Source organism: Anser brachyrhynchus (assembly GCF_964034855.1).
Source record: "Anser brachyrhynchus genome assembly, chromosome: 11".
In the NCBI taxonomy this organism is placed as follows: Eukaryota; Metazoa; Chordata; class Aves; order Anseriformes; family Anatidae; genus Anser; species Anser brachyrhynchus.
The window spans coordinates 20,053,667-20,073,084 of record NC_137706.1 but is presented as its reverse complement, the minus strand read 5'-3'; the positions used below and the strand labels follow the sequence as shown (position 1 = coordinate 20,073,084).

At 38.5% G+C, this 19,418-nt stretch overlaps 1 protein-coding gene across 20 annotated transcripts in view; it reads left to right on the top strand.

Moving 5' to 3' along the window:
* The window catches only part of MEGF11 (multiple EGF like domains 11), a 287,680-nt gene that overhangs the window by 98,896 nt on the left and 169,366 nt on the right, over positions 1-19,418 (top strand). For all 20 annotated transcript variants that reach the window (XR_013938103.1, XR_013938104.1, XR_013938105.1 and 17 more), the window contains one exon: positions 11,284-11,376. Coding sequence is in view for 17 of the 20 variants with exons in the window: in XM_080551466.1 (XP_080407592.1) it covers positions 11,284-11,376 (93 nt within the window). In the remaining 3 variants the exon portion in view is untranslated. The remainder of the gene's footprint in view (positions 1-11,283; positions 11,377-19,418) is intronic.

Below are 19,418 nucleotides of genomic sequence, written 5' to 3'. Positions count from 1 at the left end.
TACATGAGCCTGCCATATGGAACACCGTACCAAACTGGGTGTATTTATTGATGCTGGTTTCTTAAATGCTGGGAATGGTTTTATGGGGTGGGTGATTAAGGATGTTGTAGCTCTCCACATTCCTAATCAGTTTTGTCTTTTGTGGCGTGTATTCCACGTCTTGTGGTAGGTTAAACATATTATTCCATGGATTTCCCACCAGTTTTGCAGCCGCATCCATTTCTTATGGATATTTGATAGCGTATAAGAATAGGGCAGCTACTTCTAGCTTAATGCAAACAGATAGTATGCTGTTATGAAGCAAGTCTTCATAATTTGTAGAAAGTAATCACATATGGTAAATAAAAAGCTTACAACTGCAGCGTAAATCATTTAGAGATGAAGTGTAAAAAATATTAAGATGTGAAATCGTGCAGAAGATGTGGGATGTTAGGAAAGAGGTAAGTAACTTCTTCATATTAAAATCATACTTTTGCGTCAGGAGCATGCTTTTCAAAGGTGTTGAATACTACGGTTTCCATCAACTTGGCTGAGAAGTGTGGATATACACCATTTCCAAGTAGTGTTAACACCTCAACAATAATAAATGTCAGCTGCTGCTGCTGAAGTAACAACTGATCTGCAGACTGAGTTGTGCTTTAGTATGGATGGACTAATTTTTTCTTTGGCTTTGTGTAGCAAAGCTCCTTCCTAAGACATTTGTACGAGTTATTTTAGTGAAGTGGGTGATAGTGAAGCAAAACGGCATGAATTCCGCATGGGAAAAAAAAAAAAAAAAGTGTGATAAGGCAAAAAGGCTTGTGGGGAGCTCAAGATGCGTAAAGTGCCCATAGATGGTGGTTTTTCATTTCCAGTAGAGTCAGTTGGCAAATCAGTGTTCATTTTTGGTTCCCTAGTTGTTCTCAGTGAAAGAAGAATATTATGTTGTCTGATAGCTTGGAAAGCATCTGTTAACACTTCATAATCTAGTACAGTATAAAAGTATTAATCAGGCTTCAGAAAGGCTAATCAGAGACAGAGCTCTTCTAACCAAGATCCAGCCACGGCTACTTCCTCTAGAACCAGATATTCTTTCAACGTTCATGTACACATTCTCTTTTTCTTTCTGTTACAGGATTTAGCACCCCACTTTATGTATTGTTCCACATGCTTTTCATTTCAATAAATCTTTTTTTAAGGCTCCCTAGGGATTTTTTTTTTGTGAAACTCCAGTCCACTGCACATATGATCACAAAACATTTTCAAATAATTTATCTTAAGCTCAGTATTTCTAACATATGTATTCACTTTTGCAAAACTCACTCTCTGATGCAGTAAGTCGAGACATTTTCAATCTATTTAATCCCAAAGCAGCCTTCTTTTTATCAAGATTTGTCCTTTCTGAATACTATGATTTGCTTGTATTACTGTAATGCCCAGAAATATATGTGCAAAAACACTAAAAGATAGTCTTACTTTAAAAAGCTGAAAACTTGAGTATGTAAATGGAATGAAAGAGATTTTTGCAGCTTAAGAAATAAGAAAATATGTATGAAACACATTGTAAGCATACTTTTGAAGAAATTAAACCTGATATTCATTGTAGCAAGCAACAAAAGTATGTTTTCAGTTACAGCAAAGTAGTACAATATACACAAGCTCTGCTGAAACAAAAGTCATTGATTCGTACCTCAGGATCTGATATCCCTCCAGTTACATTCACAGGTGTCATGTTTTGGGAAATCTACAGTTTAAATAGAATTAAATAGAATTCCATTTAAAAGGATTATTAAGATTGCCCATAATTATTATTTTTCCCCAAATATTGTGCAATGACATTGTTTATGCAAATACGGTGTAGCTTTATTGTGTATAGTTAAGGGTTGGCAGCTTGAAAGAGGTTCAATAGTTTCTGATAGTGAACACAAAAGTTTTTATTTTTGACACCCACCTTCTATTTTCAGGCAGTAGTGTGAATCACAAAAATTGGGGAGTATATTTTATCATGTCTCATTAGTAGAAAGTTTCTCTAGACAATTAGACACTACTAAGAAGTTGGACTTGAGTCTCAATCAGCTGACTTGCTGTAATCTGGAGTTGGTTACAGAAAGTTTGAACTAGTGGCTTGAGATGAGAATCACCCCCCATAATTATACAACAATTTGTTTCCTGGGGTCTTTTGGCAGTTCTTTCAATAAGTTGCTATGAAACACATTACTATGGTTCCCTTTGAAATGTGAGAAAAATGAAAAGTGTGTGCATTTAAATATTCTATCCCCAGTAATGTTAGTGTTGCTCATACATTAACATGATCTTCAAACAGATTATACTTCTATTCTTGATTTCATCAGGATGACCTTCATTTGCAGAGCGTGGCTTGATCTGAAATGAATTCTGGAATGTGTTGGCCCTCCAGGGCCCATGCCATATAATAGCCTGGCAGCAATGACAGGTTTGCCTTTGGAAATTTGTCCATATTCATCCTATTTTGGTGAGAAAAAAAAATGAAAGGATTTTTGTTGTATTGGCTTAATGAAATTTGGAAAAGAGGGAAGAAAGATTTTGTTTGAAAAATCAATGATTTGTTCAATGTGCTGCAGACTAAAAGTTATCTAGAGAAATCGTTGTGATTTAGTTTGATTAGGTGTTGCATTGCTCAGCAAAGATAGCCAGAAGTATCATGCAGTCCAGACATCTTGATCTGCCTATTTTTGATTTATTAGGAAAAACATTTTTGATGCACCCATCCTCAGTCTTACACAGAGCACATATTCTCAGCCTATGAAAATCAATCAGCGGAGGGAGCTTTGTCATTTACTCACAGAAAATAGAATTTTCTTGGCATAAGACCCACAATTCAGGGCAAGTCAGTAATCAGTGAACTACGGACAGGTGGAATGCTACCAGATCCAAAGATAAACTGGAACTGGAATGTGATGGAGTTTATACACAAATTCGCTTAACGCCCTGAGTGATTAATCTGTATCACAATATGCAAGTGCCATAATTTTAAGGTGAGCTCCAGAGAACAAGGCAAGATGGCTTGGTTGTTGTACTGGGATCTACAAGCCTAAGTTTGGTAGGTCAGGTTATGCTTTCTCTTTTTCTACGACCAGGGATCTTAGTTAGGTACAAGCTTCTCCCTTATTCCCCAGCCTGTCAAAAATTACATTTTCTCAGGCTACGTAAATACATTAATAAAGTAAATAAATCTCCTAAGGTCAAGGAGCAGAATGATTTGTGAATTCTTCCACTGGTTTTAACACAGGAGAATTGCTTCTTCCCTCTTCTGTCCTCAAAAAAATTGGGACCTTCTGTTGCCAAATTCTTTTTGATGGCATTGCGTTTTGGTGGATTGAGGTCTGCTAGATCACATATACAGAAAATGAAAGATAATGCATAAAAGTAGATGTTAACATTTCTACATCACTTGGAGAAAGTAGCATTCTTACTAAAGGTGCAATATAAAGCACAATTTGCACAATATAAAGCACAAATTCTCATTAAGTTTGCTGGTTGGATGAATCAAGTTAAAATTAACTACTGAAAATGTATTTTGTACAAATTGCTGGAAAGAGTTGGTCAATTTACCAAAATTGAAGAAGTAGACAGAGGGCACAGGAGGGGAAAAGCTTTCCTGGGTTGTAGTTTCTGCTGTGCTGATTCAGGATGTCTCTTAACCTCGTTAACAGTTTGAACTAGTTATAACGGTTGTTTTGAGCCCTGCAGTGAGGCAATGGGAAATCATTTACCAGAAAAAGTAAAATGCTGAAAATTATACTACAGAATAATGTTGTATTAGAAGAATTGATCTCAGCATAAGTCTTTCCCATCAACATGGTAGAAAGCAATGACTGTTTCTACTTGAAACAGTGGCAGAAAATGCATAAAATCAGTCTCAGGCCTGCAATGATCAACAATTATCAATATTTAACTGATGTCCAAGGAGTCAGGAGTCCTCTATGGGCTCAAATTCAATTCCTGTGATAGCAGTGAGAAAGGCAGCCCTAGACATGGTAGGTAGTTTGGGAGTATGACTTACCTTAGAGTGGTCAAGATTTAAACTGGAGGCAGAATTTCCCTCTTCACCCCACAGACCAAGCCCAGATGCTTATACATCCTGATGATCCCCATGTCCCCACAGACATCCCTGTGTGGACTGTCATCTCTGACCTTGGTTTGAGATCTTGCCTTTGTATTTGACATTAGCCATGTACCAGTTTAAATCAGGCATTAGACAGCTGTTTTGTCTTCATTGTGGATTTTGTCTAGGTTCTTAAACTTAACTCCTTTGTGCCTTTCACATATTCCTCTTGCCAGAGCTTGGCTGTGATTTTGGCTACAGACCTACAGACTAGCGTAGCTTTTCCCCAACCTTCTAACATGTCTATTTTGCAGGGCAGGAGCACTTCAAAGCTCAGAGGCCTGCAGTGCCTTCCCACAACTCCCTTTTTGTCCTTGGAAGTACTGCAAAGCTCTTCTGTTATTCACACAGCCAAAGATACAAGGTAGTTCATCTAACTGACCCCAGTTCTGCTCTTCTGACATTTGCTGCTATTAGGAGGCAGCTTTTCAGCTCTCATTCAGTCATTATTAAATGGTAAGTGCCGTCTCCCATTCCCTCTCTCTACCAGAGCAGATGAAGCCAACGGGGCATCAAAATGACACAAAGAGTCTGTTAAATGTGTGACTGTCACCGACCTCTCCCTTTGTGGGATTCTAACCTTCTCTATTACTGGCACTGGCACTATTTTATGGTCACTGATGCTATGCTATGCCTTTCTCGGGGATGTTCTGCTCCAGCTCCACTGTTTTTTGGACCCAACCAGACTGCAATTCCTTGAAGTGATCCACCAGGCTAGCTTTTCTCAGGGCACTTGGAAATAGTGGCAGTCTTTTCTCCACCTTGGCCTTCTCCAGGCACAGTTTATTTCCCTAATGACTCCCTAGGGTAAGGCCTACAGCAGGCAATAGTTTGCAACATGGACTAAACTAGGTTCTCATCAGGGCCAGATCCTCCAGTGAACTGTGAGTAATCCTCCTGAGAGTCTGAACCACTGTGGTCTGGCTAAAATTATGTCAGGACCCATGTCATCTGCCTGAAACAATCAGCCATGACAAGAATGTCGGAGTCCCTGTGTTCACCTTCTTGGTAGTCATCAGAGTTCCAGCTTGCCGTTTGTCCAGTAACAGAAAATCTGGTCTGACACTAACATAGGTTTTATGCTTATTAACAGATCTTCACCTCCTAGCAGATTCATATAGGTATTTACTGATATTTTGTCAACAATGACAGGGACATACGTCAGATTCTGCTCCCTGGGAGAAGACAGAATCCTCAAAATGTATGTCCTCAATTCTTTTATTTTAGCCATTCACAAGTCATCTCTGGCACAGTGTACTCCCTAAGCTTTGGCAGAGTGTCAGGACTGAGGATAACACATCCTAGCTGCTATCTTGAACAGATCAATATATCACTGAGGCAGTGGTCAGAGACTCCCCATGTCCCAGATAAGAAAGACCATTGATTCTGTTCAGATTGCATAGATGCATAGTTTGTAATTCCAAATTTGCCAAAAAATGCAATAGCATTGCACTTACTGGAAAAGGAGTTGATCTTGTGACCCTTTGCTGTTGTATGATCTACATCAGTCCCATCTTTATTTTGCTTGCATTGATCTCCTTGTTTTTGTATTTTGTTATTAGTGCTTTCATTGGGTAACAAGAGGGAGATGAAAAATAAGAGTTGCTATACACTGAAACAATAAATTCTTCAAAGCCTAAGCAGGCTTGAGATCTTTTCGTATCTCCATCTATTAAGGTTGCTAACCCCTGCGTTAAAGTGCTATCCAAGGTGATAAATTAACGGATGAATCCTGAGTGATGACCACAGAAATAGACATTAAGCAATACAAAGAACTATTATCCCACTTCATTGAAAAAATTATCCAGGAAGCCATCTAATCAGCATGATTCGTGATAGAAAGTCAGTGATTTAGAGAGGGAATCTTCCATTCCACAAATAAGCAATAATCTAAGAATAAGGGGAACCTACCCAGATGCATTAGCTGTAGTCATCTTTCTTCTGCTATCAAACCTCACTTTTCTGAGCACATTCAAAGAGAATCTAGCCAAAAGCTGACTACAGGCTTATCTAATGAAGCTAATATCCTAGACTCAGCACAACCTGGATGCAGGCCAGTACATTAAAATGAAAACACCAGAGTGGCCCAGAGTGAATAGATTCATAATGGATAAGGGGCAAGCATCCTTTTTCATCTTCTTTGACCTCTCTGCATTATCTGAAACCACTGGCCATGAGATAACTGCTATTTCACCTGACAAAATTATTCTTTCCCCTAAAAGTGGCACCAGGGACTGGAAGAATGTGCTAAAATGGCCCAAATTGTTCCAGGGACACATCTTAAATAGCAAAGGAAAACATCACTTCTTCCATTAAATTTCTGCTTTCTGGAGTCTAGTGACTATCCAGCATGAGGCAAACTGGCTGGATGACCTGAAGTTAAATACAAGCAGCATATAGAAAAAATGCAGCTCTACCTTTGATTCACAGCAAACAAAGGAAAACGGTCAGAGTTTGGGTGAGATCTGTTTGTAGGGAAGGAAACCAGGCAGAAACTGTATGAGGTAGGGCAGAGAAAAGAAAGATATTTTGAAGAACTTGCAGTCATGGAGCAATGTCCATCTGCCACGTGTGCAAACCCAGTAAAACAGCTCATTCTGTGTAGTTCTAGGAAAGCGCCCGAATTTCTCTCTGTGTCTGCGCTCTCACGTAGCAGCATCTGTATCTTCATTTAGCAATGTTTTCCATTATTAAAATGTAGCAACAGTTATTTATGCTTTCCGTCACCTCCTGGCTGGACTACACTCACTGGGCAGAAAGCCTGCAGAGCTCAGTAAACTCGAGCTTGTACAGAGTTCTCTAGCATGTCTCTTTGGCAACACCAGCTGCTACAAGTGCACTTCATGAAGCCTGTTTTCTGCTTTCTACCATGGGTTCCCTTAGCCTTTGGTGTTACACTGATCTTTGTTTTGAAGATATTTTGCTTGTCTGCCATAACAAAGTCCTACAAGTGGAAGGGAGATGGGACTTTGTTGGGTCAGTGGTTGTGAATTCCTCCAGGTTGTAAGGATGACTGCAGGTGTTACCACATTCCATCACAAGCACGAGCCTTTTTTTTCTCTTTTTAACTCTGCCTTTTGTGCAATACATACACAAGTTACATTTTTGGACAAGCTGACAAAACTGTCCCAAGCTAAAACACTCCATACACCTTCCACTAGAACAAAAGTCTTCTCTAAATGCACCTTCACACCTGAGAAGAGGCTACAAGGTAATTGTGGCAGGTGTTAGTAATGGTACTTAAGGGAGTACAGGAAGTCAATGTGTTGGTAAAGAGTGATCAGCAGTGTATAATGGACTGCATAAAACAGGATGATATAGCAGGGTTAAACCCTCCAGTTTGTGTTCACACAGAGGAACACAGCACCAGGGAAGACAGAAGAGCTCTGGACCGGGGCTGCTGCTTGTCTGGGAGAAACTCACCGTGGTGCCACTCACTTGGAGTAACTGGGATGAAAGCATTCTCTAGGCAAAAGAGATGGATCCACTCAGCAGTGTACTACTTTTGTAGATGGGGGACACAGACAACACATTTAATATACTTGAGTCCAAATTCAAGACAACGATTAAAAAATAAGTGTTAGAGGAATCTGTGTAGACCTTTCAGATTTGAAAGAGCATAAACTTTATGTCTATTTCCCTGCGTATTGACCTTATATGTTAAAAAAAAAACCAAAACACTGTTTATAATTATAAAGTAAATGATAAGCATCAAATGAATTGTTGTAGAAGCCTTTTGTTGACTTCATTCCATGATAAGGAGCAGTTGCTGTGTGACCTTGAATATGGTCAAATAACTCATGCTAAACACATTGCTACAAAGATGGCATTTTGGCAGGGCTTTGATGTAGGTCATTTTATTACCAGGCTGAATCAAACTACAAACTGATCTTAAACTCATGCCAAGAATGCTAATAATAAACTGATCAATGAGGTACTGGATTGTTTAAGAGAATCGGTCAAGGGAAAATGCAGACATAAAAAGTCTGAAATTCCAAAAGTTGAACTGCTTGGTCTTTTATATGGGGAGGAATTATATTCCTTGCATTAGTACAAGTTTTCTTTACTCCAGGGGCCTTTAGCTGTGTGTTGAACAGGGCAGTGCCAGAAAGTATATACTTATCTTTATTTTTCTTGACCTTTATGTGCAAGTAATTTTTATAGTTCCATTAACTAGTAAGATCATTTGCAAACCACTGTACAAAGTATATTATGAAGAATGCCTTGGGGACCATTGTATCCTATTATGTTGAATGTTAATAGAATGAAAAATTAATTTAAACTCTAAAGATTAGAGCAAGACAAGACTTCCCTTTTATATAGGAAATTTGAAATTTTATTTGCCATGGTAAAACTTCTGAGTAGCACCCAAATGTGGTCTTTATATAGACTTTATAGGCCTGATTTGAATCAGGCAGTGCAAGAGTCTGATTATTTGTCTCCTCAAATAAACTGGCTTATATCAAAGCTTCACTTTTTTAAAAAGGGGGATTTCTGAGACCCCCACGTATGGGATTAGTCCTCTGTAATTTCACAGTTTTAAATGACCATATTCTAGTGAGCTCATAGCTGCTTGAATCAATCAGAGGTGAGAACACCCACTGCTTCATGGGTTGTCTTTACATTTCTTGACTTTTTTATCGCTCTTTAAACATTGTAATCATCAGCTACAAAGGAATTCAAAGTGCCTAAAAAGCAAAAATGCAAAAAAAGTGTATTTCATGTACCACTGACTGCCTTACAATGAGGAATAGTATCTTGAGCCCTGGTTCCAAGTCTTACAAAACACTCTTCGCAAGGGACTGGAGCACTATTAAAGTCAGCATTTCTGTCTATAGACAAGTAATTAAGTAAAGTTTATTATCTTAATTAGTCATTATTATTTCATATTTATTTTAACCTAGTTGAGGCTTGATATGTTTGTGTGGCTAAATCCATTAAATTTAGACCAGTAATGGGTAGGAGTTTTGTTATTTGGAAGAGAACAGTAATATTCCTTGTCAGGCTTCTTGCTCTCAAATTACCCCTTGGCCCGAGAGCCTGGCCAAATGAAAAGGATAAAAATGTTGCAGATTTTACATGTAAGAATGACTTATTATTTTAAATGCCCATACAGGAAACAGAAAAATCTCAGTTTCAATTTTCTTAACTCTAGTAAAACTAGTGTGTTAAGAGCAACATCAGTATGAATCATATTCTTAGAAGAAGCTGCATGGAGCACAGTTTTCAAAGGAGCCGTATCCCAACATATTATTTACCTTTTAGCACACTGTACTTTTAATAGCAATGTAGTAGTCTGTGGCTGTTATCTGTGTGAACTGCTCCTTATCATAGATAACTAGCCATTTTTAAATGACTACGTGAAGGCATGTCTTTTTTAATGGAAAAATCTTGTTTTTCTAATGTGTTGTCTTGAATTTCATCTTACATCTGTGGACTAGGATGCCTCACTGTCTTTAGAAACCCTAACTCAAGCAAACTCAAGTAAAATAAATGCACAAAAGATTAGGACAGTTAGTGACTAGAGAATTAGCTATCAATATTTCATGCCCCCTGCAATACTATCTAAACATGAGATATGAAATAAGAATAAATTTCAGTTTTGACATGCAGTGAACCTCGAAAAGAAATGACTAATCTAGAAAGATATTGCAGCTGTTATAACGAGGCAACATTCTAATTGCTGGTCACATGTGATTTGATGGATAAAGATCATCTGTGATTTAAAGCTGGATTTAGATATATTGTGAATAGGTTATAGGGTTTGGTCTCCAAGGACCGAATAGGCATAGACAGCAAAATGTTTCTGTTGGCTTTGATGCCAGGCTGAGTGTAGATTCAGGATGTGATCCAATCTGGTAGTCCGAACAGGATGTCAAATACAGCAGGAATTGTTTAAATTATCGAGACATCAGTGGAAAACATGTGGCCCATGGGGTACCTGGGAACTAAATGAGTGTTTCATATACAGGCCCAGTGGAACTTTAAGAAGGTTCACTGAATGATAAAATAAATCGGGTAGTTCAGCCTGGTTTTCAGGTTAGCAACACAAAGATACATCCCAGATCAGCTCAGCTGGCCTTGTTTTGGACAGGAATGAATTAATCTTTATTTTGGGTTGAAGTCTTTTGTAGTTCAATTCCAGCCAGTTCTTGGTTAGGTAAGCACAATACCCACATCTCCCATGTAATATAAAAACACAGGATATAAAAACATCAGAGCCCTTTCAATATAGTGATCTCATTGCTGCTACATAATATTCATTAAGAACTCATACATGTTAGTCTAGCTGAAAATTATACGTTTCAAATTAATGATCTAGTGTGAATCACTTCCACGCTGAGTTTTTGGCAATGTCTTAAGTGGTAAAATGGAAATAAGGTAGTAAGCAGTAAGGTTCAGTCCTTAAGTAGCTATTCAGTATCGTCCAGGTTTGTTTGTGTGAGATGGGCATATACTGGAAAGCAAGTCAGACACCACAGCAGCACAGGAGAAAAAATGTCTTAAAACCATGAGCCATTCCTACACAGGAAAAAGAAAAGGAAATTCTCCCATGTGTATTTCTAGATAACTGGAAAGCGAGTTGGTAAAACCAGCCAGTTTTTCATAGTTTGAGGACATTAAACTTTCAATAATCCAACAGTAGACAAATAAGATATAGAACACTTCAGTTATGGAAAACTTGATGACCCTGAAAAAACAAGCCTGCACTTATAGCAACTGCATCATGTAGTAAAATTATTTCTTTTCCTTGAGCTAATTTTTCCAAATTTGTTTTGGATCTTTGGAGCTCCATTTTCTTCTATGAATAGCAGCAACTTGAATGCAATAGAAGAAGCTAGTATTCTGTAATTATAATAATCACAAGTGTCAGTTTGTTAAAAATTTTATTATGAAGCAAAACTGCTAACCAAAGTAATTTCTGGTGTTAAAGTTTTTCATTACAAAGAGCTGAACTGACAAATAAGTTTATCGCTGTAAAGAGACCTATATTTTATTTTGGTCACTTAGTATTAATTAAATCTTGCAAGTAATTATTTTTTGTTTGTTTTCTGTGTTTAATATTTTAAACAAAATATTGCTCTGTAAAGCATAGTTTAGCGTATGTTTACCAACTGCTTAATATATTTACAATGCTGTGTATTGTTTCTTCTTAACAGCACTCTGCACAGAGGAGTGTGTGCATGGAAGATGCGTTTCTCCTGACACTTGTCATTGTGAACCAGGATGGGGAGGTACTGATTGCTCCAGTGGTGAGTAAAGATTACAAAAATGAAGTAAAGTTATATGCTGCTATTAAAAAAAGTTCTGAAACAAAGCAGTGTCCTTAGAACTTGGATGCTTGAAATGGAAAATCAGACTTGTCCGTTCGTTATTTTGCAGTTATTCAATTGTGATATTACCCTATGCTACAATAATGACTTTCCCTCTTTTGCTTGTTCTTATAAAGAAATGTTAAATGCAGTGAAGGATGCTCTTAATTCTTTCTGTCCTGTTACTGGAATACCAATGTAGATATTATAGCTCCATTATTAAATTTTTCTCTTTTCTTTACTATGTCATCTTTTCTTGATCTTTACTATATCACATTCTTCATTAAGTGTTGTATGGAGTACTTGGAGTACTTGGAAAGTACACTTTCTAGACAGAATACTTGTCCTCTTGAAGCCAGTGAGAGTTTTACCATTGACTCTTCATAGAGCTCAGTTCTTCCTTGTGACTTGAAACCTGCATCCTGAATTACCGATACTGCAGAAGCTGGGAAAATAGTAGAGGTGGGAGTTCTGCACCTTTTACTAGGAAATAAATTCACACTTGAAGCTTTCAGTTCCTTCAGCTAGAGAAGCTGTATATGTCAAAGTCTCTTAATTGGTAAAGATAAGTTGATGTGATTAGTTCATGCTAGAGTGAAACAGCAAGTGTTCTTTGCGGTATAAATATCAAAAAGGTTATGGAATAGAGGCCCAGTCCATTATTGACATAAGATAAATAAGCTTGTTAAATGAAGTCTATTTGGGCATCAGGTGAGTAAATAAAGCCGCATATAGAAAGATCCTGTGAATAATTTACTGAGCGACTGTTTTGTTTTGCTTTTAGTTCCTCCCTTTCTCCCACATTGATTGGGATCTTAAAAACAAGGCATTATTATCAGGCAGAAAGATAACAGAAAAAGGATCTATAAAGGGCAACATCAGAAGAGAGTAGGAGTTAAATTTGACTAGGGTGAACACAGAGGCTAAAATCAATGGGACAGACTTTGCTGTGCTTACTCATGTTCTGTCTGCAGCTTTGCTGGTATCTCCCAACTTAGAGCAGAAAAGGCAATTGGGGTAGGAAGGAGGACAGAAAGAAAGGCCATTCTTTGGAGTTGGAGGCAAACTTTTGGGATTACCTCATGTGTAGACAAGGGAAAACACTGAGCAGCACAACATGCTGAACAGCAATCTAGAACATTTTTTTTCAGGAAAAATAGTACTTTCAGTTGTAAAACAGTCTAGAATCTCAGATAATCATTTTATCCTTTGGTTATTTTTGGCAATAGATATGTTCAACCTAACAGCCAGTGAGTATTTATACAGTGCATGTGTACTTGGAGAAGTTCAAAAATAAGAAAATAATAAAAACCTTGTGATAACATGGGCATACACACATACGCATTTGTACATGCATCCACACAGAGAGTAACAAGTATTCCATTCTTTGTAATCATGAAGAGGAAAGGATAAGATGTCAAAGCACAGATGGGCCTCGTGAACTAAAAGTACCCAGTGACTCTTACTAAACTGCACTAATCTTGCAAGTGAAGATAAAAAGAAAAAGCAGGGTTTTCCTATATTGAATATTTAGTTTTTTAAAGTAATTAGGAATATTAAAGCACTGACAATGATTGAGATAGAAACATTATTCATAACTTTTATTTCCGCACTGGGCAGCAATCCAGTATATTTCATTTATGAGGTTTCAGCGGTGGAAAGAGAAGCGTTAGCCAATTCCTAAATTAAATATGCCCTGTTAACTTTTATAAATGATAGCCCAGGATTAGCCTCAAAATTTAAGCTTTCATTTTATTAATATAATTAGTGTGTGCACTGGACTATAGTGCCCATTGTCTTGCATTCCATTTGTTATATGCTGGGCAACATGCATTCTTGTCCTAAGGTCTGATCTGACAAGCACTTACCACTGTCAAGCGTAATGCTTATAAGTGTGAATGGCCTCTGAGTTAGTTTTTACTGCAGCTGAGAGAGTAACTCACCTTTATGCTTGATACTAAAAGTTTGGATGACTGGCCTCTTTATTGTTAGGAAACTTTGTTTGAATTAAAAGGTATAGAACAGTTATCAGCTGAATACAGTACAACTGTTATTCCAAGGGTTTCCAAGAGAGAAGCTGAGGATCTTTGCCTAACTGAGGTTCACCAGGATTTTCAGATACAATGATGATTCATGCCTTGAGTCACACCTTACCGTTATCCATTAATAATGTGGAAAACAGTATTCGCTTTTACTGGACTATTGTATTACCTGTGCCTACTTTCTTTTTACTTCATGAATATTGGGTAGCTATTATGAAGGACACGTTTGCAGTGACAAATAAGTATGATTCGTTAGATGTTTCTGAATGGCTGTTCCTGTGAGGCTGTGCTCCAGATAAGCCGAAGCTGTTGGCTATATGCAACATACCAACTCCCTGTGGGGCTGATGAACTTTGCTATATGGACTCCAGTCTAAGTGATTTTATAAAGTCATAGGCGTATTACTTTTATTGTTGGCTATTTGGAACTGTTCTATTGGGAAAGGGATTGCTTGCCAAAACGCTCCCTTTAAATTTCAAAAACCTCAAGGGAGAGGTAATTGTTTTCTGAAAGATCTCTCCTGAAAACAACATTAAGAAGTGGAGCCTACTTGACACTGGGGGTCATCTGCTGTTTGCTTGGGAAAGATCTGGGCACTCTCACTCTTCTTGAGGAGGTATTTCAATACTCTGCAGACCAGCTATTATAACTTTCTAAAAGTTATATATAATTTTCATTTGGTTTGATGGATGAAATTCAAATATAACCAGAGATCCAATACAAGGTTCAAATGTCACTGCAAAAGCAGAAGTGAGATCCAAATGTTTTTTGTTGTTTTTTGTTTGTTTTGGTGTGTTTCAAAGACTGCTTATGCCAGGAGAGGGTATGAACTCTGACACTGAACATACATTTCTTACAGAGAGGAAAGTTTTTGGTGTTAAATCCAGTTTCTTAGTGTTGCCATTCTCCCTTGGCCAGAATATATTCAGTTAAACGTTTTGAATAGCTATAGCTACAACCTGTAGCGATACAAACAATTTAAACATTTTTCTCAAACTTTGTTTCGTGCTTTCATAAAACTCAGCCTTTAAGACAGCGATCACAAAACTTGCCATTTTGTGCAGCTTCCCAGTGAGTGATCATGCTACATGTTAGAGTTCATCTGTTGTCAAGGTTAAAATCAGTTCAGATGAATTGCTAAACAATTATAAAAAAAACCCTGTGCCATATTCAGCTCTGCATGCCTCTATACCTGTGTTTTACTGCATGCTGTTGTGCATCTGTCGATGCCCACAGGCCTAGCCTTGATTTCATGCTATAAAGCTGCAATATATTAAGGCTTGATTACCATAACAATAAAAAGAGAAGTAATGAGGTATTAACTAAAGAAGCTCTTGAATGAAATGTTTTTCAAGGTTTTAATGATACTAAAAAATTAAAGGAAAAGTCTTTAAAGAAAAACATACCTTTTCCCTTCCCTTTCAACTTTTTTTTTAATCATGCCCATTATGTCCATGCAATCTGCAGTGTTTTGTTGTTCTTTTTTTAACACAAAGGAAAATGGCAAATGCTCCGCATGAACTTACCTGCTCACCTGTCCAATTATTTCAAAGCAATTAACTTCAAACAGTATGATATACTGGCTTGAAGTTCTGGTAGGAATATAATTGACTGTTGGTGGTTACCTGGCCTTTTCTGGGTCTTGATAATAACCATCTGTATTTGCAAGCCATTAGGCCCCAATCCAGCAAAGCACTTAAACATATCCTTAAGTTGCCACATGAGCAGGACTTTTCATCTACTTTAAATTAAGCAGGTGTTTAAGGATGTTGCTGAGTCAGTTTTGAAGAAACAGCTACAAAGACCTTAGTGAAATCTAAGGGAAGAGTCTCATTGAATCTATCAGGCTCACAGAGAATAAGGTTGTCTCTCTATCAGAATGCTAAAACTCATCAGGCAACATTACTGAAGACCAGTTTTGCTCTAAAGAGCATTCTTCACTGTGGGGAAGATCACAAGTATCTTTCCGGTTAGAAGGGGATTCACAGAACTGTAATTCTACACCTTATTCTGCAACAGGTAGAAAAAGAAAAGTTCAGAGCAAGAGCCCTGAATTGAAAGCAAGAACCTTCCAAAATTGTATTTGAGAAATTTTGAAGTAAACAAACACAGAGGCTGTAAGGAAAAACTGAAGTGGTTTTCAAAACGTTTGCTTTGCTATTAGTTTTAGCAGAAAATGCAGTATTTGTCCAAAGTGTAATTAAATGGATGTTGGCATAGTAATGCCGAACCATCCTTCTTCATGCTATGTCACCTGGGGGAGAGAGGTTATCATATTGCTGTGTGGCACAGGGTGATCAGTATCGTACACATATGGATAACAGCTTTCTTTGGAAAGGGTGTTTGGTACAAATGGTCATTAAGAGCATGAACCTATTTCATCTTTATCTCTTTGTCAAAAATAGCCAAGGTCATAACAACAGAAGAGTATAACATAGCAGCAAGATCGCATTTAAGGGTATAGCCCTGGAGCAGCTGGAGTGCTTCAGTTCTGAGACTTGTGATGAATGAGAAGTGCAGATACTGTGCTAAATCTGAAGGGGGGTTGCTTGACAAGCTATGAAAGCAACAGTAGGCATCTCAGGAGAAAAATGGAGTATTTTAAAGCGGGTCTGTGGCATTTTTCAAGTTTGATTTTGGCTTCCATGTTCTCAAAATGCTTTGAACTGTTTCTGAAGAAGAAATGAAGTTCAAAGGAATGACCGTGATGTGTGTCTTTTGAATACAGGTTCAAACAAAATTCAGCCTAATATGAAGGACTTATCTGCTGGAATCATTAGTTCATTTTTTGTCCTCAGCTTTTCAGGATAGGGGGGCTGACTGGGAAGCCAGCCTGGAAAGAGGTGTAGGGGTACAGGACCTCAGATATTCTGAACTCTTAGTGAACCACTGCTTAAATTCAGGGCCTGTCCCTGAAGGACAGCTGTCCACGTTTCTTGGTTGAGAATTTGTCTATGCTGTGGGATTGTTTCACAAGGACTGTTGTATCGACATGCCAAATGAGGTGACAGAACCAGGTGCATTGGTGCTGTTTCCACTAAAGCCCTTGAATTTCATTTGTCACTCCAAACACCAAGTTTAGATACAGTTTAGGTACACGTCTGTTTATAGTTATGAGACTCTAAATTTGGATTCAGGCTTAGCTGATGCTTCAGCTGAAACAGAATTCCATATCCATAGCACATGGTCTTTAACGTTTTAATACATTTTTCATTTAAGCTAAGCTCAAACTGCAGCATAATTTTGATGTGATTTGCAGACTCAGTGACAACTGTGTCACGCAAAGAGATGCACATGTAAAAAAAACTCTGGTGAGTGCTCATACAAAGATCTTTATGGAGCATTTATAGAGTAGAATTGATTTCTGTCTTTTTTTCAGTCCTAAGCATGTATTCTTCCTTAAAAATCCCAGTCCCTTCAACCACTGCTGAACTGGTGTTATCAAGTAAACAGCTGGTTCTTAATTTTTGCCTCTGCTGGATGTTGGGCCCACGCACTTGGGCTCGTGGTGCATGTGTGCAGCAGTCTCCGGAGCAGCCTATCTTCCTGGGCGCAGCCTACGCAGGACAGCCTGTAAGCAGGGAATGGAAATGTAAACACAAGCTGCTGTTCAGCGCAGGCAGCAGCACAGCAGCATGTCCTGTATATATTTTTACACAGATAATTTGGCTGCATTAAACTGGACTGATCTATCCTTTTTCGTTTGGTGGTAACGTTTTTTCTCTTGTTGAAGCTGTTTATATTACTACTCAAGTGTTTGTGGTGGTTTTTCCTCCCTCTGTTAGAGATATAATGGTATAGCCTAAACTTCTACGAGTTAGCTGCTTTGGAAGTACTATACGCTTGTGGAAAGGTATGAGAGTCATATTTGCCTTGGCTTTTCCTTGGACTGAGCTAAAACCAACAGTTGATTCTAGAAAAGAAAAGGTAGATTCAAGATCTACTTTGGAAAGAAATTGCTTTGTACACCTCTGCTATGTGATTCATTGATGATGAAGAGATCAGTTGCCTGTTGTCCTAAGTCTTGTATAAACTGAGTGAAGAACAGAAATTCAGCACCCTGTGTCCTTTCACTTTTCACCTTCATCTTCATCTTCACTGTCACAGGGTGGGAAAGGACTTCCTTCCCTAAATCAGCTGGTTGTGTCTGAGGCCCACGCAGCGACAGATCATTTTTCCCCAACAGTTCCAGCCTTCCTTTGAGATTGCCTGTTTTGAATGATTTTGAACATTTGATTGAGCTGACCTGACTCCGTTTCAGTCCCTGGAGTTCTCTCTTCCAGTGCACAGTGTTGCTCTGAAGACTTGATCTAGCCATGTACTTCATGCATATGAATAGTCCTTTTAAAGTCAGTAATGAACATCTAATGTTATTGAAGTTAGATAAGTGCTTAAGTCATTATCTGAATGGGAACTTAAGAGATGAGGGGGAAAATCAGGTTGATGAGGGCCTCGTTTAGGGACCGAGAGTTACTGAGTGTCATCCAGGCTTATCAATGGTGGGTTTTTCTGTCAATGAACTAAAACCAAAGTCAGCTTCGCAATATAGAGAGAAGCCCAAATTTAATTCCATTCCAAAGTTAATTCCTGCAGAGCAGAGCACAATCCACAGGTCAGTGATCTGAACATACTCCTTCGTTCTAGACAGAGCTGATGTTTTGACCTACCATGTAGGTGAGTACCAGAGGGTAGAGATGTGATAAGAAAATAATTTAGGTATGTAGCGTAACAGGGTTCCAGCTGCATAATAATGTTTTTAAATGTAAAATGTTATTAGAATAATTCTACATAGTTATATGTAATTATTACAATATTACCACAATCATCTCCTGTGTTAAAGCATCTGTTTTTTTCTGTGTTTGGCTGCTTTGGTTAAAGAGATGAGCCATAATGAGTTACATGGTGGAGTGAATATTCACAGAGAGTTCAGATGCTCTGTTAAAGCCATGCTTCCCGTTTGTACCTACAGTGGTAGCTGCTGAGGCTGCTGCATGCTAACGGTTTGTCTTCTATGTTGGCCTGAGGTAGCAACACCACTTCGTAATCTTTCTCTGTCTCTTGATGTAGTTTTTCTATATGCACAGGCTTGCTATCTAAATTGCTGTAAAGGAATGGGCTGTGTGGAGCCAGGCTGGGGCTGGTGGGATTTGGGTGGTTGGCTGCAGTGGTCAGCAGACGTGTTTGCATTGATCTGCCCCTTGAGTGCTTACCTGGGAACAGAAGACTTACAGAAATGGGCTATTCCTCATCTAGGTAAACAATATGCTGAAAATGACATACGGTATATGATTAATAACCACACTTCTGTAATTGCAATTTTGATATACATTGATTCAGAGTATATAGTGGGCAAACAGGAGGCAGGAGGCCAGGTTTAAGATGTAATGGCTCTCTGGGTATGTCAGCTTGCATTTACCCGCTCTGCAGCCTCTGACGAGCTGTATGCGATCAGGATGGAAATTCTGCATTCCGTGTGACGGCATTAGTAGGCAGTGGTATACGCCTTGCACCCCTGGAGCATCAGGCTGCTGGCTCTGCACTCAGCACTGAGTTCGTGCTGAAAACCAAAGCTGAGGGAGGCTATGGGCAAACCTTCTGGTATAAAAACTTACTTATTGCCTCTCACTAGGGCAGCATGTCAGGGACTGATGGCCTCAAAAGGGAGCATGTAAGACATTTAGATTTCCGAGAACAGAGGTGTGTCTGTGACTCTTGGGAGCAGGCAGGGTTCTGGGTTGAAGTTACGCACCAGAGCAAGGCAATCATGTTGGTGAGGTGTTTGTAACTGAGGGTACAGAGCAGAGCTGAGCCCCGAGGGACTTCGAGCACATCTACTGTGTCTGGAAGTGAACTTCATAACGGAGCTATTCTCTTTTCTGAGACAAGACCTGATGGTTGACTAAAACTTTACACTTCAAGGATAATTTTCACTAAATGAAA